Below are 27,953 nucleotides of genomic sequence, written 5' to 3'. Positions count from 1 at the left end.
GAGCTCATGCCAAACTGTGACCCGCCGTTACTACGGCTTATTATAAAAGAAAGAAAGAGAAATGAATAACACACACACTGACTCAGCATTGTAATTAAACTAGATTTTAACAATTGTCAGTTCTATTGTACAATATATTGAACAGGAGTCACAAAAAGTGCACAAGCGGCATTGGTTCAAAAGGAAGGATCATACATTGTGTTGTTCTGGTGAGTCAGGAACATTAGGGCTAAACAGAGAGAGAATAAGCAAAAAAGTCCCTTCGTAGATATCTCAAGATCAAAACAGTGGTGAAAAATATGGACTCATAACATCATAGTATCACCCAGTAAATATGCCACAACAACTTCGCGCCTTTTGATTTCAAACGCACCGTGTTTCAAGAAGGGCGTCTCCCGAAAGCCGCCGTGACACGATCCTGCGCTATAAAACCTCTGGATCCCGACAGTTTGGTATATTTTATACAACCGTGTGCATCTGTGGAGACGTTCATTTACTCGTCATGTCCTTAGAAAGACTCGCTGCAGAGAGGCACCAAAAATAAATAAATATGTAAAAACAAAAAAAACCCAAGAAGCCGACAGTGTTCCAGCGGAAAAGAAACAAGGCCCACACCGTCACATTGTTCACCCCGTCGAGCAGCACCGAGTCCCCACCCCCCCCACCCCAAAATAACCACCACCATAACAAAAACTGTGTGTAGGAAGCACATCGACAACCTCAGAGACATACATCTTGGTTCTACAAATGGACAACTACGCTATTGCACACGTGAAGTTCTTCAAACACTACGCTTCACTACGCTGATGGCAAGGTGGGGCGTTGACGTCCCTCATCGCGTTGACGTCCCTCGGCAACGTGAACACCCTCCGGATGGGGCTCGCCATTTTATCAGTGAGGGTGTTTTGGTTTTTTTAATCAGGGGTTTCTCACAAATAATTTAAAAAAAAAAAGAAATCATCAGGTTATTATTATGGTGATGGTCATCACGTTGCCAGTTCTCCTCGCCAGGTGGATTTAGACTCACCTGGAGGCACTTTGTGTCACGGCCGTATATATATATATATATATATATATGTGCATATGATCTAATGAGTACAAATTGTCTTCCAACGCACCTGAGATTAGACGAGACGCAACAGCGAGGACAGTCTGTAGAAAGATTTCATCTCTAATTCTCTGAGGGGGGGGGGCACAAGGAATAACTCCAAATTATTACTCGAGCGATGCTGAAGAGCATCGTCTTTGTAACGTTGTTCGTTTTAGCCCTTTTCAGCCCCCTCCTCTACGCCAAGCTCAGACTGTAGAAACCAACGCTGCAGCCTTCAGACGAAAAGAATCTAAGAACCCTCCACCAGCTTGTTAAAGCAGCGGCCCCCCCACAGAAACGGATGAGTGTGACTCCTGTATTAGTTTCCCCAGTGCCAGCACACAAGATGGAGCCGTTTGGTGGATCACGCCGGCCTCCCTCCTGTTAGTCTGCCGGCGTCTCTCTCACATGGTCGTGTTTATTAGAAGTCGAAGCTGATAGTTTCTGAGTGGACACCCCCCTTAGGGGGTTGGGGGGGGGGGGGGGGGGGGGGGGGGGGGGGGGAGAAGGTGCCACATAGTTTCGGCCCTGAAGACATATTGTAGTGAATCTTTTCGTACCCCACCTCTGACCCTTTCAGCCCAGTGCCACTTTTCTCAATTATCAACACCAAGCCTGGAAAGGCCCTGCCTGACCTCGTGCAGCTCGTCTATCTTTCCGTCCAGAATATCCATGAACCTCTTCAGCTCGCCCTTCATGTTGCCCTGCTTCTGTAGGCTGTCGTCGACGTCGACCTGCAGACCCTCTATTCTCCCCTCCAGCTCCTTGTTCTTTGTGTCCGCAGCCTGCGGACGGACAACAGGGGGGGGAAAAGTTACATGGCAGTAAGGAAAAAAAATGGTGGATACAGAGAAATACACTGTCAACACTTCAAGAGGGATGTCAGAGCATTTGATTTAGAAGAAAAGGTTTGATCTGTTGTCTTGATCTTAGCAGAGATCCCAACACAAAGAAGGAGTTTCTTACAAAGGATTTCACCTCGACACAAGCAGCTACAGTTAAAAAAATAGAAATATTCATTGAGTAAGACGGGAGGCTAGAGAAAGTCTTTCAGACATGCAGGCGACACGAGTGACACATTAATGCCAAAGATACCATTGAGGGGAGTGGTTTTAAATAGGAGTGCTAAATAGGTGTTGGGCCTGCGTCACCGTATCCTCCAGCTGACGTCTGACACCTGATCTCGACACGGGGCGTCGTCTTTAAATAGAGGGGAGCCGTGACCAACAGACATGTGGGAGACGAACGTTTTAAAAAAAGTAAAAACACTGATATGGCAGCAGGTACGTCCTTTTAACTGTAGATAGCCAGGGGCTCAGGTTTGGTTTTGGGCCTCAGACAAAAGGTATTTGAAAATCCCGTTCTCTGTGCTTCTCCTCAGTTTTGACAGTCGGTTACATGAACTCCCGCTTCAGTCGGTTCTGTTGTCACTGTCGAAACAAAACCAGACAGTCGAGCTTTGTGAGGCACGCCGCTGTTGGTTTTATTACCCCCCCCCCCCCCCCCCGTCCAGCTTGAAAGGCAGCACATGCACGACAGCTTGTACGATGGAATCCTGCTCTGAGTCCGTCAGAACGGGGCGAGATGGAGCGTTACGGTCGACGCACTTCGTGTCAGACTTGGCACTAATGGGGCGAACAGTCATTCGCCGAGCCCTTTAACTGAACGTCTGGTGTTAGACAAGGAGAAATCGGCCTCGGAGGGCTGGTGCTCTTTGTTACCAGGAGGATGGGAGGTGATGGGCGTGACTCTTTTTGCCAACAACAGATTCTCCCGCCCATCGTGATGTCACAGACTGAACTGAGCGAAGGCTGCAGCCCAGGGCAGAGCAACTTCAGCTGTTTTTTTTCAGTCAGCAAATCTAACAAGCCATGACAAGAGATGTCGCATCTCTGCGTCACAGATGAGGAAATGAAAACCTTTTTCAAAGGGGCAATAATCCACTCAGCATTGTACTGGGTGAGGGACCTTTATTAATAGATACAGAAACCACTACGTGCGATAGTGAGACACGTGATAGGAATGTTGTGTCACCGGCCCTCGGGCAGAGCGATGAACAGGACCCCCTCTAACTTCATGTGAAAGTGGTTCCTATGCCTCGGAGCGCGTGCGTGCGTGCGTGCGTGCGTGCGTGCGTGCGTGCGTGCGTGCGTGTCGCGACAGCCGTCGTGTCCTCCTGTGTGCTGGGAGCTCAAGGTCTACGCAGCTCTGTGCTACACTTTAGTTGTCTGCTGGGAGTCCTGCCCGCGAGAGTCGTGGGATTGCTTGGTGCTTTTGAACGTACCTGCAGTTTCCCGGTGATGCTCTCGCACTCGCCCATGAGCTGAGGGATTATCTCCGCCTGCTTCCTCAGGTTCTCCACCTCCTGGGGAAAGAATAAGTCCAGAAACTATTTACGACAAAACCCCATTCCGACTGTTCCTTCTAAAAATGTTCTTCGTCAAGTCAAACTTAATTGCACACTTCATTGAAAAGGCCTTCGGTTACTCAGAATTAGATGGGAAGATTGTAATAAAAACTGAAATGCTTGAATGAAATACAACATTTATAAAGATTATCGAAGTCGGAAACTGTTATCAATGGGTTAGTCCAGAAGAGTATGAATCAAACACCTCATGCCAGCTTTCAGTAGTCAGACAATAGACAATTTTCCATACTTGTCGATACCGGCATATTTCGGGAGGTACCAAAAAAGTTTTTTTTATGAACGATAATTATACTATAAACTAAGATAGCAACAATAAAAAGCAGGTACGGGCAAATGAGAAAAATTTAGGAAAAACAACTCCGACTGGACTGAATTCTGAATGCTTAAAGCCTCCACTCTGTTTCTCTGCCTTGTGCTTAAATGCTTTTCTCTCTCCTCGGTTAAAAATTATCACCCTGAGAATCTCATCCCTCTGCCGCTTTGGGCCAAACACACACCGTGTACAGTTTCATCACATCTGTCGTCACTTAAAGCGCCTTCACATAATATAATTGGCCGAGTCCGTGTCACCCGCAGCCGCTCTGTTGTGTCGGGTCACGGCCGGCCAGCGAGCGGCGGTCAAATGCTTAATAATTCATTTGCACATTTTTAATTGGAGGAATTGTGCGTTTCTGGAAAGGGGGTGAGTCACGAGCCTCTGTGGGCCGCCTGCCGTATCAGTGCTCTGCAAACAAAGAGACTTCCCTTCCTTCTGCAGGCCCCTCCGGTCGCCGACCTGAGGAAACACACGCAGGCCCCAAAGGACGCGAGGTTTATACTTTTAGTCTTTTAGAATCAGCTTCAGCTCTTTGAACGTCTGCTGTCCTGCTGCTCTCCAAAGAAAGACAGATTTAAATGTTCTATTAAAAATGTGCCAGGTGGTAAATGAGACTATCCCAGACACGCGGTTTACCTCGGGGAGTCTGAACGAATGATAACGAAACATTCCGATCACTATTTTACAACTGTGTTAGTGATCACATCATTAACGGATTGGACAACCAACATTAAATTAACAGACAACATATACGAGGCTCGATTCGTCACTTTTATTCATTTATCAACTGTAAAATTGTTGCTCCTCTCTTGCGATGTGTACGGATGTACTGCTCGTCTCCGTTGCTTGGGACATTTAAATCTTTGAGTTTTCTGTTGATCAGACTAAATAACCCACATGAAGATTAGAGCTTTGATGATCCGTCGATCAAGAAAAGCTGCCACACATTTGGTGGTTCCAGGTTCTCACATAGAAGCAATGTGTAGTTATTGTACAGATAGTCGGACAAAATAGATTTTTTTTTCCCCAACTTAATTCTGGTTATTTATATTATATCAAAAAGGTATTCAGCAGTTGAACTGATATTTAAAATGGTCATTAGACAAAGCCCTGATGAAGAGGTCACCTTGGGCTTTGTGAAACTGTAGCAGACTTTCAAAAATCTAATAGCCTCGAACACTAAAATTAATTGACAAGTCTAATTGAAAGACAAAAATAATCCTAGAACTGGACCCACACATTGAATGGGTTCCTCCCTGGCCTCCGTCCCATCCCTCCACCAGGTTTGGTACAAATCAGTTCAGCACTTTAAACGTAATCCTGCTCACACACAAACAGAAACAAGTGAGGACATAACCTCCTATAGGTGTTCATTTATTTGTTCCAACGATACATATTATAGAGAGTAAAAAGCTTGATTTACTGCATCGTTCCGGTTTTGTAACCTGCAGTCGGCCTGTGCCACTTTTCATCGAAAAAGTCGAGAAAACATCGAAAAGGAATTTGGCCAGACAAACACTTTTTTTTGGTGACCGTGTTCGACTCATCTCTTCCTCTGCTTCACATGTGGCTGATTGTGTCTCTCTTTTGTGACAGTGATACAGAGACACAGGAGCAAAGGGCGGCGGGACTCATCAGTCCTGCTGCTTTGTCCGCAGACAGAAGCTGCATTTAACCAGCGGCAAGCAAATGTCAAAAGACCGCGGCCCCGCAGGGCTCATCCTCATTAGACATGACCAGCACCATGTGGCCTCCAATGAGCTGAGGGTCGGCTAGTTTGGATTATGGATGGCTGATGTGGTGGACATAAGGCGATAATAAGCCCCTAATAGTATTAATGCCTAAATTCCCTGCTGCTCTGACAAAAGTCAAAGTCAATGGATTGAAGTTGCAGTTTTACAATTGGACCATTTTCCGAGCGGAGGTCGACTGTTACCAAAACTGGACAAATATCAAGCAAATGGCGGAGGGAAGTAAGAAGCACAGCAAGAAAAAGAAGAGTCGGAAAAGAGGGGAAGAAAGAAATAACAGTCTATGAGTATAAGGGTCCGGGTGTAGACAAAAATAACAAGACCGATCTATACGAAGCCCAAGATCCCTCAACAAAACCTATCATTTCCCAGTGAGGTATAATCACCTCCTGAGGGAGAGGAGTGGTAACTCAGTGAGAGCGAGAGGAAAGAAGTGCGGAGACACTGAAATGTGGTGATCAGGAGGAGAGAGTCGGAGACGTCACGGGGTGAAATGGTTGAATGGTAAATAGCCTGTATTTATGTGGACCGCCTTCCTAGTCTTGTCGACCACTCGAAGCACTTTACAGTACAATTGACATTCACCCCTTCACACAGCGCTGCCATTTAACACACTCTTTTGCCGACACGGCCGTCGGAGGTAATTTATTATTAAGGCGTCTTGCCCAAGGACACAGAATGCCCACATGGGGTAAGCGTTAGTTTTTCACCGCCGACCATCTAGCTGGTGGACGGCCGTCTCGACCTCGCGGGCCACAGCCGCCCGCGGAAGAAAGACATTTCCCAGATGAAGGGGACTGAGTGAATCATAAGGTTTGAAGGTAACATCCCACTTTCATTGTTTTGGGGGGTTTTTTTGTTTTTAAAAAAGGCTTCGATTTACTGTTGTTTCAAGACCACTGTGATCCCGAAGTCTCACCTGCTCCTTGTCCTGTAGCTCAGCCTCCAGCTCCTGCACTCGTACAGTCAGTTGGGCGTTTTTCTGCTTCTCCTGATCGGCTTCAGTGCACTGGGCTTCTAGTTCGGCAATCTGAGCACATGAGGAAAAAAGGGACTTTGCTGTGTCTCTTTCAGGTCATTTTCCCATTTTATCTTTCTATCGTACATATGGTCAGGTGCATTTGTGAGATCTGGATGTGGTGTCAAATGTGAAAACTGACATTTAAAAAAATAAAATAACTTTGAACGTTTTAAAATCATACCGATGCAACACCAGTCAAGCTGCAGCAACAGCCCACATTGATTGTGGAACTTATGGAAAAAGGATTTTACTCATAGTGGACTCGGAGCTGAGGAACACAGAAGCTTATAAAATGTACAGTGGATAAACTGTACTGGAGTTGTTGGTGATGGATTCACTCATCCCACTGCACAGATTATTTGTGATTAATCCAACTAGGCACGAAAAAAAATCTATTGCTTTTGTGCCACTATGCGGTGAAGTTTTGTTCCTTTTATAAACGGAGGTGACGTTGATTCTAACCCGTCGCCTTCTCTCCGCTCGCTGGATCGATGGCGTTTGTGTGCATCGTTTAATTTCCCCGAGGGAGTGCATGGCTTTGTTACCTTCTCCCTGAGCGTCTCGCTCTCTTCCTTGCAGACACCAAGTTGCTTTTTTAAGCTCTCCACATTAGCCGAAGACTCCTGGAGTGTGTCCACCAGCCTGGCATTATTTTCTCTTAAAGTCTGCAGCTCCGTTTCCCACTTTTTGGCGTTGGTGTTGCTGTCAGACAGGAGACACAGAGAGAGAGAGATCCAGATGGAGAGTTATTAATGGAAGGGAAATGTAGATGGGGCAGTGCTGAAAGGCCTCCAGCTTGTGCCCACTGACATGACACATAATGCTACATATTCCTTACAGTCATAACTATTTAATTAGATGTCATGTTACATCACGCTGTCAAGACATATTTAGACTATTAAAAAGAAACAAGTGAGAAAAAGTCTCACCGGTCTAAAGGGCCGTTGTGTACCAGCATGAAGTTTCTTATCTTTTCATACCACAGAGTTAGTTGTGGTCTAATCAATATGGCTCGAGAGGTTTAGATGTACATTTAGTATGCATCACTCCCCCCCCCCCTTCCTTATGCATGGCTGAGTTGAAGTGTGCTACTCTCCATCAGATGTGGACAAACGGGCACAGCAGCATTCTGCAGACCTCCTGCTCCTTTCACTCCCTTGGACACACTTCCACAAAAGAAAACCCCAAAGCCTCGTGAAGGCATGGAACAGGGAACAACCAAAAACAAGGACCAACGATGGACCAAAGTGTGTGTCAGAAGCACAACCTGGAGACGTTTGACAATACATGAAATGAAACAGTACAGAGATAATTGTTTTAAATTATGTTTTACAACAATTAACATCATTTTTATTTAAAAAAAAAACACAAAATGACATTGTCCTGTCCGGGAATCTTCTTCAGAGTCTAAGATCATACATCATTTCCTTTCAAGGAAAAGTTACTGAAAACTATTAGACTTGTACATTAAGGTGTTGCCGTCACTGCTCAAGCAGATGTTCACTTAATTTTAATTTTCATGTGTGCATAAAGTGTTGCGAGGGGAGGTCTGCCAATTGATCTTTGGCCTTTTATCCCATCTGGATCAAATGTGTCAGAGATATTAATTTCTTTTTGGTTATCCAGTTCTAATTTTGGCTAAATTTACTCTCCGCAGTTTTTGTTTACTCTGAGGCCCTGAGGTCATTTCAATCCCATCTGGTAACACATCTGTGCTTCGTGCAATTACCGATTTATACACTCAGCGTCTGGATTATAGAGGCCACATAACTACACAGTGGAGAGGAGCAGCATCCCAGTTTTTATTTGATCAGATGATTTCTGAGCTTTTAGAGGGACTTGGTGTCATCTCAGCAGTACTGAATGAGGAGAGGACATTTGAGCCTGGTGTCAAGTATGTGGAGTTTTGCTCGAGTGTGGTGAGATTAGGAGGTATGTTCAGGATTATCACACTCTGATTGACCATTGCTTCAGTAAAACCTCTCTGTTGGGCAGATACAGATATCTGAAAATCCCCGAATTATTGTGAAGACACCAGGATGAAAACTGGTAAATGAGCATATTTGACGCGGATTTGATTTTATTCTAACCAAGCACTGGACTACTTGAATGGTATCCACTCATTTTAGTTTACATTCATATGACCAGATCCCCGACACCTGTGTACTTTCTCTATTTTATACAGCTTTCACATCGTCGCCAGCTGCAAGCTAGAGAGTGTGTGTGTGTGTGTGTGTGTGTGTGTGTGTGTGTATTTTACTTTAGTTAGCCGGACGTTTCTACGGCGTGAAACCTTACCTCTGTTCTACTGCGCTCTTGAGATGTTCGCTCTCGCTCTGCAGCACAGTGGCCTCTGGACCGACGTGAAAGAATTTCTCATCGTCCGTCCCATTAATGCTGGACGCCTGGTTGGTGGACGGCGTCTCACGTCCAGACTCCTGGCATGGGACAGTGGGACACTGGTTATGGCTCAGGGCGGGTTGGGATTTCGAAGCCTACCTGGGTTCTGGGTTCTGAGCGTGAAACGGGGGCCGTGTGCTTCTTTCAGTGAAACACTGTAAACAACCTGGACACGTCAGCTACGACAGCGAAGGGGTGAGGAAAAACTGTTGCCAGTATTAATCATGTCATGTGGCCCAGCAGCTTTGTGTGTGTCAGAGCAGAGTCAGATTTCTGCCTTCTGGAGTCAGTGCAGGCGGAGGGCAGACCTAGGCAAACTGAAATGATTTCACTTCTCTTTTTTTGTCCCCTGTAGTTCTACTATTTCTAATACATCCCTGCAGCTGACCACAGCCACTGAGGAAACAGTTGGGACAGCAAAGGTGTTGCACTCAATCTGAAACACCCGACAGCAGAGAGATGTGATTTACCTCGGAGTCATTACTCAATGTCTCCACCTTCTCTTGAGATTTGTCCCTTGCCAACTTCGCTGCTTCTTTTACCTCCTGGAACTTCTCGGCAAACTGGGGAGATCAGAGAAAGAGCTGTGAACATCAGTTGCAGTACAAACAGTTTTGGGACATCACAGTAAAAGGGAGGATGTGAGAATCATTTTTTCTGATAGTTAATAACCACCTGTGCACCGTCACGCTTAGGAGAAAATACATAAATTAGCTGGTCTCTAAAGCTTTTGTCACTTTATGTGCTGCAGCACAAATGTTTCCTCTCACCTTGGAAAGCTGCTGCTCTGAAGAGAAGCCCAGTCCGAACACGGTGTTGGCCCTGCTGTCGGCCCACTGGCCAAACTTCTGAGATGTCTTGGTGAACGTCATGTTGGGTGTGATGGTGCTGTTGATGATCACCTGTCCAAATAATAATCAATACAATAATCAATACACTTCCAGCATATTTTTTTTTTAAAGACGTGGCGCGCTCCCCTCAGGTTCATGTCTGCTTGTGTTTCGCACGTCCAGTTCAGCCAAAGCCTATTAGAGAAGGAGCTGGAGCAGCTGCATTCACATGATGAATAATCCCATTGATTTAATATTAAATAATAAAAGGACAATCCCCTATTGTAACTCCACTGTAACAGCACTGAGTAAAGCTGTCATGCACAGCTCATGTATTTCATCGAGCCCACACTGACAAATGTGGTTACGATTAGCAAATTCATAAAAAAAAAAAATTGAATTTCCAAATGTTCCTCAACAAATTCCCAGTCCGATTCAAACACATGATCAGAGTCTGTCTGGAATACAATGAGATTAAATCTTCCGTAATGTCATACATCACACTGGAAATATTGAATTCAAATTGATTGAATTTAGCAGGATGCTGGATGGTGTCATGGAACTTTGGTCTATCTTCCCTGAGAAACTCTTGGTTCTCGGTCACCAAGCAAGGGTCATCTCATCTATGGCAAGCCGAAGCAATCATTGAGCAGCTGAAGTCTCTCTCGAGGTGTCATAGTCGCGGGGAGATGACGGCATTACTCAAAGCTAAATACACTACAGAGACCGGGGTTGGGCAGACGATCTTGGGACGCCAAACACTGTGAACCTGTTGATCTGTGTAGCGAACTGGACGTCTCCTCAATATGGAGTTCTTAATACTTCTGCTCAAGACATCCACGGTTTCCGTCTCCATGAATCAGCATCCACTCCATTTCATTATTCCATTTCAGATGGCAGACTGAGAGAGTCCACACTTCTAAAAGCCACAAACTAAGACACACACTCTGAGAACCCGAACCATCAGCTCATTAAAGTTCAGTAACGAATGTGCCCATGTCAACAGGTTTCAGAGTCAAATTCACTGGGAGGATAAAAACATGAGGCAACGCTCTCTCTTCAAGATTTCGGGAGTTGAGTATTCGAAGTTTCTTCTGTATTGACAGGAAAGACCAAAGCACAAAAACAGCCTTCTTCTACTTAATGCAAACTGGGAGTGATCTGGGAGGACATGGATATATGTAAATATATGATGTGTGTAAAAAATTATTGGGGCCAAGCATTTTGTTCAGCAATTGCAAAAGAAAGATTTGTTAAAAAAATTTAATAATGAATCAATAAAACCCTGACACAGACCACGCGGTGGGGACTGCTGACCCGCTGACCCGCTAGTGGTCAGGTTACAATCTGCGTATTTGCTACAGAACACATTCACCTGTTGTAGCCATGCAGTAAATCAGCTGTCAGAAAACATTTGCTGTGGTCTAAAAGTGGAACTAGAGCAGCAGACGGCGACAGGCAGGAAAACCAACAGACTTTCAGAAACACTATTTCAGCCGGGCCCGAGGCACCGCTCGGTGCGTTCGCTTGACGTCCAATCCTATATGAAGAGCTAGATGTGCGCGTAAACAAACCTGATCTCGCTGCAAATATACATGGGCTCTTAAAACAGCACATGCAATATTACCATCAATTGAGGACCAACAGAAGACGGTTTAATAACAGTGCAGCCCTCGTTTCATAGCAACATGGCCTCGGCATACGGGATTCGAGAATTCAAACTGATGAGGGTCTCGTGTTTTTTTTTCTACACCCCCATGTCTCCTTCTCCATCTTTTCCATTGGCCGAGGTGTTAAAAACACTTTACCCCGCATCACTACTGGACACTCAAAACGCAGAGGCTATAGGCGGACAGACGGAGCGGATTAACACGCAATCAAGACACTATTAGACATTTGTGTCCCAGTCAGACGAATGCTAAAGGCCCCTAAAGAGAGAGACCATTGCACATACAAAAAAAAAAGTGTAAAGATTACAGCTGCAACCTGTGATTCAGGCTGGATTCCCACATCAAGGGTTCATACGGTGAGCGGCAGTTTACCAGAGTCTGTAATCTGATTCTAGAAATCATAATTCTTTCAGAGGCTTCACCCTAACGAAGGTGACCTAATTTCCCCTGAAGGAGAACCTGGGCAACGCCTGAGCAACGCTCACCAGTCTCACCTCGAGCGGCGGGGTGAATATTTAACAGGGCTCATCGCACTGGCTCAAAGAGCAGTGTTGAGATAAGATGCAACTTTAATGACCACTGTGGAGAAACGGAGGCCAGTGCTGCAAGATAGAAAAAAGAAAAAAAGGATTGGGTTGTAAATATAAATAATATGCTGTAGGAAGCCTGCATTAAGAGTTTTTCAAGCTAGAATAGTGAACATCCCATAGTTGAGGCTTTTTAAAATGGTTTCGATTCGCTGATCATAAATTCTAATTTCATTTTGTTGCCCCAACAATGAATCAAGAAAAAGTTAAATAAATGTCAATATTGTAATGAAATTCAATAATACTGTGATTTATTATTGGGAAAAAATATATATATACACATCGTGACAGTGAATTCCACAACAGCATTTCTGATCCTGTGTTATGGTTAAACACATACAAAGACATGAGTAGACACAAGATGAAGACGAGGTATGAAGGAGTGTATAATGAGTGACGTATACACATGACACGGTATAAAAGGTATTCAAAAATGAACGACCTGTTCATTAATATTAGCAGGGTCGCCCTCATCTATGCGGACCACGTGACCGTGTGCCGGCATGTACGAGTGCATGAGTCAGAGAGTGGGACCGAGGGAGGTTGAGCAGCAGAGGGACGCTGGCAGCTGTGCGGGTGGTGAGGCTGCGGATCAAGTGGCACAGGAGGAGCAGAGTGAAGCTCGGCAGGCCACCAGCCCCGAGGGGCAGTTGGAAACGTTCTTCCTCGGCTGATTATGTGTCTCCAGAGTGCACAGAATCTGCAGAGTCAGATTCGGCACAATAACAGGAGTAGGACACATGGCAGGAGGGAAAGAGCCGGGATCACTTGTCCAAAGCTCCAGATCCCATTGTTAGAAAAAAAGGTCAGAGTTCGAAAAGGGGAGACCTGTAACAGAGTAGTCACTTCTTTTGTTTGTCTTGAGGTTTGTTCTGGGGTTGTTGTTTTTTTTTTCCAAAAACTCCAATCCAAGTTGAGACACCATTTATTATCATCATACAATCTTGTAAAAAGCCTGAAATGTACTCTGGAACATGACAGTTGAATTTAAAAAAAGGTAAACGCATCTATATCACTGAGCGTCCTCATAACATTTGAGTAGGTCAACAGTTGAGTGGGGTCAACATCCACAGAACAGAGTTCCAGTTCCATATATCATGATTCCTTCACCAATATCAATGGCGTCCTTTTTTCCATTTATAGGTTGACAAAATTGTTGTCATACAGCAAATGATTTCTGAGCACAGACTTGTGTAGAATTCTCTCTTGGTTAAATGTCCCAAGCTTTCATCCGAACTTCATTAGGAAACTGTGTCACCAGCTCACGCGCCCATTGATTCCTTAATAAAGTCAAATTTGTTCCTTATTGTGCGAGTTTATTAAAACTGTCCCAACATAACCTCTGGAACATGGATTAAGTTTCAAAATGGTGGTGACACATGTTGAGATTCGGTGGGTTTCTGCTTCTCTGCTGCCCATGGACACTCTTTTCTGGACAGAAGAGTAGAGACATTCACAGAAGTATGATCGCAACTGAAGACTAAATAGACAGTGTTTTTGAATTGTGCATTTCAGTGCACAGGAAATTCAATTATGCTTCTGCCTTCCAGCCTCGAGTCTTGACTCTCAAATAAAGAATAGCAGCCTTTTTCATTGGGAGATGTTAGTGGATGCCTCAGATGACATTAGTTTATTCTATTATTTGTTGTCCCAGATTGTTTTTTCTTCTGACAAATTGGTGACGTGCGATGTTCTTTACTAAACTGAGTTTCACAGTAGCTCATAGCAGCTTTGGTGCGGGTGCGACATAATCCTGATAAATAATTGTTTTGGGACTTGTATCAGCGCAGAGCATTCTCTCATCACGACAGCTGAGTATACAATAAGGTACACGATCTACCTTCATTCTAGTAATTCACCCAAACTCCAACTCAAAAGTGTTGGCGGGGGGACAATCACTGAAAACCGATGGGCAAAGTGGGAAAGTCCCCAGTAGAAATAATTCTTTATCTCGGTTGAAACAAAACTCTATGACGCACAAGCACAGACACTACGGTGTAGTTATGGTGCAGCAACAATTTTATAGGGGAGCAAGGCGATGATAACGCAGGAAACTTTGCCAGACTAGTTAAACGCTAAATATCTGGCAAACTTACCAGCCAAAAACACATTATGAATTTGAATGTTCATTCCTGTCAGAGAGAGACATTAAATATCTCTCAGTTCAAATCAGACCCTGGCTGTGAGATAAGTAGTGAGATAAATAAAAGTTAAGAGACATTAAAGATGTAAGCGAGAGGAATAAAAAAAAAATCATAAACAGGGGAAGAGATAAAAGGTTTTTGCACGTTAGCTGGGAAAATTATCAGACTTGGGAAAATTCATTAAGCGCAGCGAGGCATCTCCTCACCGTGCCGTCGTGCTGCTTTGTGCGTTTTTGTGTGAGAAGCACGGTTCAGAAAAGTGCTGATATGCTCCTGCACTGGCTGTATCACCATCAGCGAGTGGCCCGGCCATCAGGGATGGATGAATATAAGCCGACAGTCTGTCGTAGTTAGTGTGCAGAGCAGCGCAGACTATTCCTGCAGACAGACCTGCCTCCCTCACAGCTAGTGTACACACCAGAAACTGTATTTAACATGTATTTGTTGCGACTCAACATTTCCTCACTTTCAGTTACTTTTCTCATGTAGACACATCACTTTGACTCGAATGATCTGGAAGCAGGGGTGAAATTGGAATCGGCAGGGGTCGTCTCTTTTTGAACTACTGACAAAAATGAATGGAATGATAATATATATTAATTTTTGTCCTTGTACCTCACACACAGCCTGTGAGCTTGTCTGCAGACATTGTACGACACATTGTTGTTACTCAAGGTTGCCGGAGAGTGGAGAGAGAACAGGGAGGATGGCGGGCGCGGGAGAGAAGAGAGAGGAGAGAGGCATCCTGGCCTTGACGAAGAGGAGGACGTCAAATGTAGATGATTTGAAGTTAAGTAGATTTCCAATGTCAGAAAGATGAAGCAGACACGTGGGCTCATTTTGTCTTCTGTGATTTATGGTCAGGTATTGTCAGTGCTGCTCGATGACATAACAGATTAGAGTCTTGCCTCTCTGGTTTCTAGCTGTGGGAAGAGAGCGCTTTTGAAGCTAACACAGTTTGACTTGACAATGCTTTGCCGGAGCAGTGGAACAATGCATTTTAAATGTCTTAAAAGATGGGGTTTAATTCTTTCTATATTTGAGCCAGCAAGGAAATTAATCAAAGCTACCAGGTAGATTTTCTCTCGCACACGCCCAATTCTCAACTGAACCTTTAAACTACATCTCAATCAAATGGCCCTTTGGCACCGTGTGAGACACACACACACACACACACACACACACACACACACACACACACACACACACACACACACACACACACACACACACACACACACACACACACACACACACACACACACACACACACACACACACACACACACACACACACACACACACACACACACACACACACACACACACACACACAGCTGAGTTCAGCTGTTGGGGTGCTTATCCAAACACTGAACTCCACGGGCCCTGTACCCAAACACCAAATACCAAACACGAGAACATATACGGGTGAAAACCAACTGTCAACCTGCTCAGTGTCAGAAGGGGCTCTGCAGGTAATCGGAGTGAGTTAAGACGATTGCCTGACGGAGGGATACCGCTGTCATAACTCCCCTACAGTTTTCACACAGAGAGGAGACTCTGATCGCCATGGAAACACATCATCTACTCTTTCAGTTAGCGGAGGAAGAACCTGTGATTATGGGATATTGGCAAACTCATGTTGTCACATGCGGGATTTAATCTCAACATGATGCTCTTGTGGTGACAAATCAGAATCATTTTTGGCAAAAATCACTTCTCTTGAGATTGTCACATACAGAGTGAAAACATGCAGGGTGCACATACTGTACACTGCATGTTCAATGACCATGCTATTCCTCATTCCTCATGGGTGAAAAATACTTCAGAGGAAAAACATCAGCTCAGGTCAAAATAAAAAGCAGTGCAGAGGGATTGGACTGGAAGGAGGGAGAGCTGATCGAGCGGAACCACAACTTCAAAGCTCTACAGTGCACGGTGTGATTATTGTCGGCTGTTTGTCGATGACAGTGAATTACAGATCGAGTTGAGTTGAACAGGCAAGTAGCTCGTAGGGCACGTTGTTGATTTTCAGACTCTGATTCAAACCTAAATGAGAAGTGGCTTTTCACAGCCGTCATTTTGACATGAAATAGTGGTTGAACACAGGAGTTCATCAATTAAGGCTCCAATGTTGCCTTCATATGGAACTAGTGAGCTTGTGGCGTTCAAGAGGTTAAGTCGTGAGACCATGGCTGCGAGGCAACGGTAACAAGGCTGCTGCAGAGACTAACAATTAAAATGCTAGCAGGTGGGCAACGTATTGTGGGAAATACAAAAGGAGACCGAGAGACAAGATGAGGCCGTTGGAAATATCCACATTTACACAACCTATGAAGTCTGAGCTTTCAGGACAAGGTTGAGGTCTGAATGTCATGAATCCCAAAAGAGGGATGGACGTATGGACTCTTTTCATGTGCACGGTGAACATGCTCTCATCTGAAGCCAGCGTGAATAGAACATTGTTCACTCATGAGTAAAATGTGCATTTACCTATTTTCTCATGTCAAAATGGCTGCTGTGAAAAAGGTCTATGTCGCTAGGCAGCAGAAGTTATGTAAGCATAGAGACAAGTGTGTAATTGTGATAATTGTGCAATGAAGGTTAATTTAATTCATTTTTTAATCAATAAATAACTTCAATTTAATAATTATTAATAGATTAATCAACAAAAAAAAACATGGACAATGATTCTGGTAATCCATAAATTGTTTGTGTGATTGTTGTTTTTTGAGCCTATACTTTATTTCCTTTTTTCTTATTCATAGTTTATAGTAAATTTCAATTGTTGGTCGGCACAGAACATTCTGAAGATGACTACTTGAAAAGGGAATTTTCACCACGTTATAGAAAATACAGCAGTTGTCCGAAATATTGATTCCAAGCAATCCAACTTGAACCAAAAGAAAAATTGTGGAAATTAATGATTAAAAAAATAGAGGAAGTCATAGCTGACCTTAACTCCAGTAGCAGGAGAGAAAATCAAAATATTAAATGGATGGACCCATGTTAGGTTGATGCCTTTGGTGGGAGCAGCAAACGTAAAATGAATTAATGTGAAATTCCCGTTGTTCAATTCTAGTGTTGAGTGCTCTTCCCAAACTTCAACCATGTCTCCCGACAGAACTTAAATGTTTCTGACATTGCGTCACACACACACACACACACACACACACACACACACACACACACACACACACACACACACACACACACACACACACACACACACACACACACACACACACACACACACACACACACACACACACACACACACACACACACACACACACACACCTTGGATCCATCCACGCTGATAATGCGGTAGCTGTTACGCGTGCTGTCGTAGAAGTAGGAGACAGTGACGGCCTGCTTGCTGGCAGGAACCCAGTTCTTCTTGGTGGTTGGGTCGATTTGGAAGACATGGGCCCTGGTGGTGTAGATTGGCTGCTCCCTGGAGAACAGAGGACAGAAGAGGGATAAAATGAGAGGAGGCTCACTGCACACTGCATGTTAATACAAATGAAGATAAAGTCCTCTGATCAATAAGGCACGTTTGACAATGTTAAGCCAAAAAAAAAAAAACACACTTAAAATGTATATTAAGCTGTAAATATCCCTTTATCACATTACGGCTGCAAAGGCACTGAACTGTTTCTCCAGAGATGCCGAGAGTCTCAGCACAGACGCCACTTGATAATGTAACACAAACCCCGAATCCAAAATGCAAGCCAAGGCGATTAGCACATCAACACGCGCTGCCTTCTCACAGGTGACAGTGGCACACATCTTGGCGTTGGAGTGACCCGGTGCGCACTAGTTTGTGTGCAACACACACCTATTGTCAGACGCAAGATTTCCCCCGAGGACCAAATGCATTCAAGACAATCATGGGAATCAAACAGGAGAAGACTCGCTAGATTTTCTGTCAAAATAAAAATAAATTGACATATTTCAGACAAGTCAAGTCTAACATGCAGCTGCTCAGAAAGTAGAACCTGGTCGCACTTCAGCTTCATCACACACCATATTTTGATGCATTTGTAAATAATCACACACATTTAGGGATAAAAGGAAAAGCAAGCGACAGGAGACCAGTGGAGAACAAGGCAGAGGCTTTCTACAGTGAAAAGGTGTAGGACGAAGCTACAGCTCACTGCGCCCACCATGTTTACAAAACACCACCTATTGGATTTGATCTTTTTTTGTGCCTATTCCTACACTATTATACATTCTAATGCAAGGCGTTCTGATTTTTAGATTTGTCCATTAACTCAATATATTATAAGTTACACAAAAAAAGATTCTGATCTGTTAAAAAAGTCTCTTGACAAAAGCACCCGACTGGTCAGTTGAATTAATCGATATGTGATTATTGTGATTTATATGTATGTGGGAGAAGTTGTGTTACGAATGTCATACTGTTAATTCCAGAGAAATCATCCAGACGTATTAGAAAGAATTACTTCCCAATGCATTTCTTCATTGACATGTATTTTCGAGAAAGTAAAAGTGTTTTAGATGTTTCTGCTTTGGCTATTAATACTGACTTCTTTGCCTCTCAGGAGAGAGTGGCTATTAACTGTGATGATGAAATCTTTTTTTTTTTCACTCAAAATCCTGAAATTGAACCTGTAATAAAACTAATATGGAGTCTCATTCATCTCTACAGGAGAAAACTAAACACTGTGTTGGGAATCATGATGTTAACAAGACTTCCTCTCATCATGGCAGGGGTAAGAAGCTGAAGACACTGATCGCAGCGACCTCAAGTTAAGTTTATGTTATTCCCAGTGTCAGATCTTGTTTATTACAAATTGTTTTTAAAAAAAACCTTCTAAAATACTGTATACATTTTTATATAAAACAGCTGCAACCTGGGTCTTTTTACCAAATCGACACCAAATCCAAAACAGAATTACCAATAAAACCCAACTCATTATTGACTGTGATGGGAAAAAAGGTTCAGAGTATCACCAAGGGCATAAAGAAGCCGGTTAAACTTGAATGACTGCAGACTAAAAAAAGAAAATACAGTGGAAGTGCTCCTCCTCTTAATGACATCCCTAAACACACACACACACACACACACACACACACACACACACACACACACACACACACACACACACACACACACACACACACACACACACACACACACACACACACACACACACACACACACACACACACACACACACACACACACACACACACACACACACACACACACACACCCCCACACACCCTCTCTCTCTCTCTCTCTCTTACTTTATACACTGTGATTATCTTCATTGTCACCCGTACACACGCCTATATACACAAATACCACACTGAAAGCTGTTGTGAAAAACGCTCACTGAGCAATTTATTAGGAACACCTGTGCACCTGCGTATTTGCCACAGAGTATAAAACCATGCAGACACGGGTCAGATAAAGCTTCAGTTAATGTTCCCATCAAACATCAGAACGGAAAAAAAAAGCAACTGCCGAGAAAAGAAGAGCATTTCGGAATGTGCAACGCATTGGACCTCGAGTCAGATGGGCTTCGACAGCAGAAGACCATGTGGGTTTGCAATCCTGTCAGCCAAGAACAGAAATGTGAGGCTGCAGCGGGAGCGGGACTAAAAAAAAACAAGTTTGGACAGCTGAAGACTGGAAAAACGCACCCTGGTTTGAGAAATGTAAATGTCTGCTGAGGCTTACAGACTGTACGTCCCTTTACCCATGTTCAAGAGGCTCCTTCCAGCATGATCACGCACCGAGCAAAAGAAACTAGTTTCATGAACATGACAGTGAACCTTGGTGACCGTCACGGTCACCGGACCTGAATCCAGCAGAGCAACTTTGGGATGCGTCTTAGCTGACGCTCGTATCCTCAGTTCAATACAAAGTGAAAAAAAACATCCAAATAGTTGCACTTCCATTTAATTGTAGTGCTTTACGGGGACTGTACCCGTCAGGTCTACATCAGCCACTGGAAGTTGTCATTTCAAAAAAAACGAGAGGGGCAAGAGGTCAGGTTGCTCCTTGATAAAGTTTGAAGTGCGAGGAACAATTGAGTGGAGTGGCTGGATGACGGGGATCAGAGGACACCTCAAGAACTCAATGAGGCAGATGCAGGACATGAAGGACACGCGTGAATTGCTTCTTGCTGGAGTGAGTGCATCTTTCAGACAGGGCAAAGTTCAACTGGCTCTGGCAAGTTGGGTCCACTCACCCCTCTTATTGATTTGTCAAGGCAGATTTTATGCAATAGAATGGATGATTGTTATGAGGTCCGACTTAATGATTATGGTGGGGGGAAAGGTGGGTAAATTGATGATACGACAGACCGCAACAACAGAAGGAATCATATTAACAACATCAGCTAAACTAAAGATGAACCTTAACCTTTAGATGTCACATTAGACTGCGTGTTATTCTACTGCTCTGTATTGATTTAACATTAGAGCAACAGAGGTCACAGGATTTCATGAGTAAAGTTCAATCCATCATGAAGTATTGACTTTACCTCTATAAGTATTTTTTTTACTTCCTTTTATCTGCATGCTGCGTCTATGCATCATTTCATGTTCTAATGATTCATTAGAGCTTAAAGTATGCTTGCGATCAGGTGCTAGTGAGACAATTGTTCACAGATCCTTTATCTCCCCTCCACAAAGTCTACCTACTCGGTTACAAACACGCTCCCGGGAGAAAGCCTTTTACAAACTTCTTACAGCATCCGTTTTCGGTTGTAAACCCTGTGAAATCCTGATGCTTTCTAGTATCTATCCTTTCTTCCTCTCTTTGCTTTCCCATCCTGGCTTGTCATCGACTTTCGCGACATGAAAGGTTTCCACAAAATGTGTCAGGTTGGCGGGAGGCTGCTGAGAGGCACAGTCGCAATTTTTGCTTGGCACAGCAATAAATTCATTCAAGCACTAGAAGAAACAGTACAAATATTGGATTTTTAGAGCACAGGGATGTGCTTATGAGAGAAAGCCAAAATCAAAATCGTCTTGAGAGCATATTCACAAAGAGTCACTGAAATTAAACCACTGTTAGAGCTATCAGAAACATGCGTATCTCTGCGCGGAGGTTTCATTAACAGTGTACGGCTGGTGCCAATGTCGCTGTAATGCTTTTCAGCATTCGACAAAGGGAGTTGTCGGAGGACATTCAGTTCATTCCTACTTTAATGCGCCACTATGAGGTCCCAGTGAAAATAATGTCAGATAGACAGGCTGGCTGGCATGCAGCAAAAATTCATGAGCTAATAAAGCTTTTCCTCCCTCTGGATTATGGTTCTCACAGAAATGAAAGCCTAATAAATTCACTGTCCCCTTTAAGCCTAATCGCAGTCTTCATCTGCTTTGGGAACAACAAAACCCATTATACAGATCACTGTTGACGCTTTACATACATCCACATCAACACACACTCACACACACACACGATGACCTTTGCAGTGGCAGTGTCTGGAGCCAGCTCACGCTGGCAAGGGAAGAGAAGTGAAAGGCCACTGCTGAACACATGGATGCACTCACACAACGGCGGGTGGAATCCAGTGATCTGCCTCTCTGAGATAAAAAAAAAAACTAACATTAGGTTGATTGATTTTTACTGAAAAAAACGAGACGATGTTTGGACTTTGTGACCACTGAATTCTTTGTCCCGCTGACTGTTGGGTGCTCTGTCCCCATCTGGTGCATTAAATAATTTACAGTTGTGTGTGTGTGTGTGCGTGCTGCAGGAGACTAAATTAAAAAACGAAGGAAAGTGCTGACATCCATGTACCTGAGAGGTCCCACTGTCAAGAGAGCTCTACATCGTACCAATAAACATGAGCATTATTTCATTAATCTATATGACAAAAAGCACAAAATCGTAACCCCCACAACTAGATTTCAGTTCAGGTTCTTTTAAATATTTCGGCCGATCACCACCTATGATTTACTCAAACATTGTTTAAGTTACGTTTGCTAGGAGAAGGATAATCCTGCCGCTTAAAGGAGACATTTTAAGATGATGGCAGGTGACAACATGAAGCGTGACTCAGAGCTTGGATGGTGATTGCTAACGCGAAGGGCTGCAGTCGCGTTGCATTCGTGTTTCTGCTGCACCTGTAGAATCCAGACGCGTTTGTCCAGCGGGTGGGAAAACAGATTCGTCCAGATTCTTGAATCCACTCACGCCTCAGTCACGCAGCTATCTTCCTCTCTGTCCCAATAAGAGAGAGGCGTGCGTGGCAGCCGTTTAGATATATTGATAGGTGATTCAGGAATCTGCAGGTCAAACACTTGACGGGTTGAACGTCAGAACTCAAGCGGCTGTGCACTGTAACATTCCTCACGTTCCAGTGTGAACACAGTGTTTCTTTACCAGCTCCAGATGTCACTCAGCACACACGAGGCAGCACGCACACCTATAGATGTGTGTATGGGTTGACTATGACAGTACAGTAGAGTTTGAAATGAATTATGGAGAGGCAAATTTATGCTTATGCACAATCTTTTTTTGTTCCTTTTACATAAGTTGATGACTTTCAGCCACATGGCTCAGCAGAGCGATAGCACCAACACACAATGTGTGGGTTTTACACCATGTTCCGAGTGTAAAATGAGCTGGGGACAAAATCAGCTGGCCAACTGCATGTCCAGGTCCTGTTGGGCGCAGAGACCCACGGGCACAGTGGAATGAATGAGCCTGTTACACTATAATAAGATCTTTTTTATTAGCGAGACAACCTCTCTCTCTGCCACTGGGACTTCATGAGGTCACTGGCTTTTCAAACCCTTTCAATTCTCCTGAGGCAAATTAACTGTCAGAGACCTGATGGAAAACAGCAGACAGTCTTCTTGACAAAAGAACTTTGGGGGAGTCCGAAGTCTTTTTAGCAGACTTAAGTTGCATAATGTATGAGCACATTACATTACCGACGTGTCAAATTCAGGGCAGTCAAGTTTTTCTAAAGCAGGACGATCACCTGGCTACATTAATTACTTAAAATCCCATTACTGACAGAATGTGTTTTTTGAATTTCTGTCTTTTCAAAGAACTTTCCAGACTAAGGCTTATTCACTTGTCAAATATGTACAGTTCAGTAGGAAAGGGCCACTGAGCGAGCACTAATCCTTCCTCACCCTCTCAGCTGGTACTGACATCAATACACCAACTTCCCATTGTTTTTTTTCATTCTACGAGTATGAATATCAAAAGAACACTGCTCCAAAATCCGTGAGAGAAAAACTGAAAAACTCCTAACAAGGTCGAACGCTGAACCAATCTGGTGACTCCGGGAATGTGAAAATGGCAAATTAGAAACAACCGTGTTGTGACGATGTAGCAATTTTTTTTTTTGAGTGAACATAAAAAACTATAATTGAATAACTTGAATGCTCGTTGCTGGTGTAATGCCGTTCGTCAGTCGGATGAACTCTCCCTCATTGTATTATTTTTTTCTACCTGCGCGCTGCTGGAGAGCAGCGCTGCCCGATTAGTGAGAGCGTCGTTTTGTCTGTGTGAATGGGCAAAAGGAGGCAGGAGAAGAAAACTCCATTACGATAAAAGCCCAGGTGGTTTTGTCGTGATTCCACAAACAGGCTGCTCTACTAATGATGTTAGGAGGTCAAAACTGGGAGGTCATGTTCCCCTTCGGATACCGAAGCATGCAATACCCTGGACTCCTGAGATAGTCTAGTACTAGAAGGATGTGTGGCATAATTGAATGGATGTTGTTTCAGCCTAACAGTGACTTGTGGGTGTTAGTTTAAAGCATTTCTTCTCTATCAGAAGGTTTGATGCAGGAAGCATTAAATGTTGGGAGGGACAAAAGGAGTTAACAAGTTAAAGTAACAAAATGGACATGTATAATCCAAGTGTATTGATTGGATCTCCCCATTTCATGAAGGGTATTTAAAGGCAGATGAGCTTGGTAGGAGAGTTAGCTATACAACAAAGTTCCAAAACATCAAAGTCTCATCGGAAAAAATAAATACATACTTTCATTTACTCACCAGCAATACACCAAATTTCCTTACTTGTTAGTCATCAACCTTTTGAGCTTGTGGACCATTACAATAAAAGTATTTGTGACACGAGTTGTGACAAGGTCAAGATAGGTGTTGTGTTTTGTTTGTTTGCTGATTTGTGTTTCACTTGAAGGATTTTCCGAGATTTACACGAGAAAGGGCCATGGAAATACTGTGTTATATAAATATCTTTACATTACTTTATTAAAATACTTTTTGTCCATTTAATCATCTTGGGACAGTGGACTTACTTTGGTACCACTATTTCCAGGAATCACTGGACTACAATCAATCGTTGGATCAATTAATTACTGAATTAATCATCAACGGCTCCCTATTTTACATTTGAACTTTTGGGAGGTATTACACTTTAAACTTGTGAAAAAAATATGAAGGACAAGTTTGATCATTTAAAATAATTTGATGTCTATTTTGCCATAATGTAAGTGGAACTGTGCCAGTGCTGCTCATTAATCAGGCGAAAGTGACAGTATGCCATGCAACAAAGGCAGCAGGCCAGACTCAAACCAGCAGCCACATCACGTCCTCCACCACCACACTGAGGCGATAGGACACAATGCCCGACTTAATCTGAGAGCTCGGAGGAAAAGGAAGTGAGGATAGTCTCCACAGAAGCGCAGCATGGCAGCAGATGGCCTTCCTAGGCCTCAACCATCTGGTGTGGAGACGTCCAATCCGCCGTCAGTCTGTCCCCTTTCATTTACCCACAGTTCCTTAACAGTAAGACCTGCTTGTTCTCCCCTGCTGCACCTCGACAACCTTCCCCTCCGGCCTTCAGCCGCAGACAGAGGACTCGGATTAGGCTTAACAGTTCACTCTCCTGTCTGGGCAGCCAAGAGACCCAGTGCCACGCGTCACATGTCACAGAGCCTAATCAATGAGTATTAAGCCTTTAGCTGTCACTCTCTGGCCTGCCAGGAGATTATCATCTATCCATGTGTCAGGGCTGCACCCGGCATGACTTACTTTAAATAGCAATATGCTGATTGCGTCGCTGTCTGTGTGACCGCTTATTCAGTGAGAAGAGGCTTTTGGTCATTCTGAGTTTTATTTTGGAGATTCAGTGCTTGAGCTGTAAAACTGTACTTAAAAACACAATAACCATCTCTTTACTGAAGTTATTATCAGAAGGTCCTCGACCACACACACACACACACACACACACACACACACACACACACACACACACACACACACACACACACACACACACACACACACACACACACACACACACACACACACACACACACACACACACACACACACACACACACACACACACACACACACACACACACACGTTAACTGAATATTGATTTGTTTTGTTTTACTTCTGAAAACTGAAATGCTTAAAATAAAATTCCCACACTTTCAGCTTCTCAGTATATGTATTTGGTTCATTGTGGAAAAATAAAAAATATCAAGATATTGCTGGTTCCAGTTTGTGATTATCTGGTGATTTCATTAGTCTTCTACAATAACTAAATATCATTGGGGTTTGAAGACTTCCCCATTTGGCTCTGAGACATGTGATGGGGCGCAGCAATCACTCTTATGGAACCATCCAAAAAAAAATTCCTCCCAGTTGATGACTCCATGGACGGTGGATTTTGAGAGTGGCTTTTATGGAAGTCGTTGTGGTCCACTTTCCAAAACTTAAATCACCTGACTGAAACCAGGGAGGTGGACAAAGGAAACTTGTCACTAGGTGTGACCTCCTGTCTTGAATTGGGACGAGATGCAACGCTGCTGATCTACTGGAACAGTTTAATGAAACAACACTATACTGACTCCTCTCAAAACCTGCTGGGTGACAACGCCAAACCCACGAGGAGTCATCAGGACTGTTGAACTGGTTTCTTACACAATATATTTTAAAAAACTAATCCGCTCAAGAAAAACAAGCACTGAACATTAAGCAGCTTATCATTGACACTTAGCCTCACATTTGACATAAATCAGGGTGTCTTAAATGTCACAAATGTAAAAGCTTCGATACATTATTCAGAGACTGGATGGATTCTGAAAGGAATGAATTATGCTGAGCTGCCACTGCTGCGATTTGTATTAGTCAAATAAATAAAAAGCCACACACACAGGATTAGAGAACTTCAGAGAGAGAGGGAACTCAGTAGAAAATGAGGAAAGCTCATTGCAATCAGTCAACGTTCACACCACAGTGGACTATACGGTGGCAACATAATGAGCTGTACCCTGTAAACAACTACAGGAGTACACCACTATACCTCCACACACACACACACACACACACACACACAATAGCCATACCATCTCGCCTTATTAGAGTGCAGCCTCGACACTCACCCCTCCACATCATCACCCTATGAAAACCATATTTTCACACTAAGGAAATAAGGAGAACACGAAGTATGTGGGTCCATGTGAGAGTATGCACTAAAAATGATGAATAAAAATAAAAAATCAGAAATCAGAAATATGGCATCAAGCATTTGCACACATGAAATCGGAAGAACCAGGCTGTAAACCTGTCACATGTGGTCCTCCACTGTCCTCCGACATGCTGTTTTGATAAAGGCTTGGCGCGTCAACTGGACAATCGTGGAGGTATTTCTCCGCGCGCAGCGCAGGTGTCGCGACAGAGGCGCTCCGAGGGGCAGCGCGTCCTGGATGTGACCAGAGACCGACACGGGACTTTGACACTACTCACCCCATTGCCGCGGATCTGAGGGACAACTCCTTTTAGTGTACGTTGGTGGGGTTTGTTTGTTGGCTGCGTGTTGAGAGGGTAAAACAACAACAACAACAACAACAAAAAGAATAGTGTGGCTGAGAGGCGCAGTCAAAGTCCACAGATGAGGATCAGTGGTCCAAAGAGGTCATTCCTCCTCCTCCCCCCCGCGTGCGCCAGCTCCTCGCCGCTCAGAGACTAACTGAAATATGAGAGCACTTCTTCAGCAAACTCGATTCGCCGGGTTGTCGAGCTCAGTCTCTCTCACAGAGCCCCGGTCGTTTCTGGAAGTTTTTCTCTCTCGGCTTGTCCCCCCCTCTCCACGTTTACGCGACAGAATAAATCCCACGTCAGAAGGGCTTCTTCCTCCGCCGACCTTCAAAATTTAAAAAAAAAAATTTAAAAAATTTAAAAAATTTAAAAAAATCGGCGCTGGTGAAATTTAAGTGAATGTTTGCATTTGTCTGCCCGGTCGCTGTTGTGCAGGTTCTTCCTCCCCAACGGGATCGTGTTGCACAGTGCGGCGGCAGCAGCGACACGGAGCGGCGTCCACCTGCTCTGGCTTCTACACGACCGCCTCCCACGCGTAACCCGTGGTGTCTGCGGTGGTGTCCGCGGGCTCAGCCGGAGCCGTGGCCCGAAGTTGGCTGCGAGATCACGCGTAATTCAAACCAAAGACAGAATTTGCAAAAGCAACAGTGTTAAAAAAACCACAACAATTCTCTCTCACACACACACACACACACTTACATGTTTCAAGCTCCCTGCAGTCGGCACGTTCTCCCCCCCAAAAAATTAAGCCATTTAACGGTTAAGGCAAAGTAGCCACTCATTAGCTTCTTCAATTTAAAAAAAAAAAAATGCGTGTCTGAAAACTTGACTTTTAACGTCGACAGTTGACAAACAAACTTGATTTTGTCCGGTGGTTCTTTTCTTTTCTTTCTTTTCCATCAATCGGC

At 43.9% G+C, this 27,953-nt stretch overlaps 1 protein-coding gene across 2 annotated transcripts; it reads right to left on the bottom strand.

Annotated features, from left to right (window-relative positions):
• Positions 1–88: 88 nt before the first annotated feature.
• Positions 89–27,884, bottom strand: homer2 (homer scaffold protein 2). 2 transcript variants are annotated; one of them, XM_035628355.2, is made up of 9 exons: positions 27,745–27,884; positions 17,538–17,694; positions 9,777–9,908; positions 9,477–9,569; positions 8,905–9,044; positions 7,152–7,308; positions 6,505–6,615; positions 3,375–3,455; positions 89–1,875 (listed from the first exon to the last, which is right to left on the bottom strand). In XM_035628355.2, coding segments are annotated over exons 1-9 (1,062 nt in total). In that variant the 5' UTR covers positions 27,747–27,884; the 3' UTR covers positions 89–1,686. The 2 variants fall into 2 exon arrangements, with proteins under 2 accessions (XP_035484248.1, XP_035484247.1); XM_035628354.2 differs by lacking the exon at positions 27,745–27,884 and adding an exon at positions 26,974–27,600.
• Between the last annotated feature and the right edge of the window lie 69 nt (positions 27,885–27,953).

The sequence above is a fragment of the Scophthalmus maximus genome, chromosome 4 (genome assembly GCF_022379125.1).
Source record: "Scophthalmus maximus strain ysfricsl-2021 chromosome 4, ASM2237912v1, whole genome shotgun sequence".
Classification (NCBI taxonomy): domain Eukaryota; kingdom Metazoa; phylum Chordata; class Actinopteri; order Pleuronectiformes; family Scophthalmidae; genus Scophthalmus; species Scophthalmus maximus.
This window is presented reverse-complemented; position numbering and strand designations above follow the sequence as displayed.

What these genes read in the sequence shown, in the direction of transcription:
- homer2 (XM_035628354.2), bottom strand. An exon ending in TCAGCGTGGATGGATCCAAG is followed by an intron (nt 9,909 to 17,537) that starts GTGTGTGTGTGT and finishes TTATTTGGACAG; the next exon opens with GTGATCATCAACAGCACCAT. An exon ending in GCGAGACGCTCAGGGAGAAG is followed by an intron (nt 6,616 to 7,151) that starts GTAACAAAGCCA and finishes TCATGTGCTCAG; the next exon opens with ATTGCCGAACTAGAAGCCCA.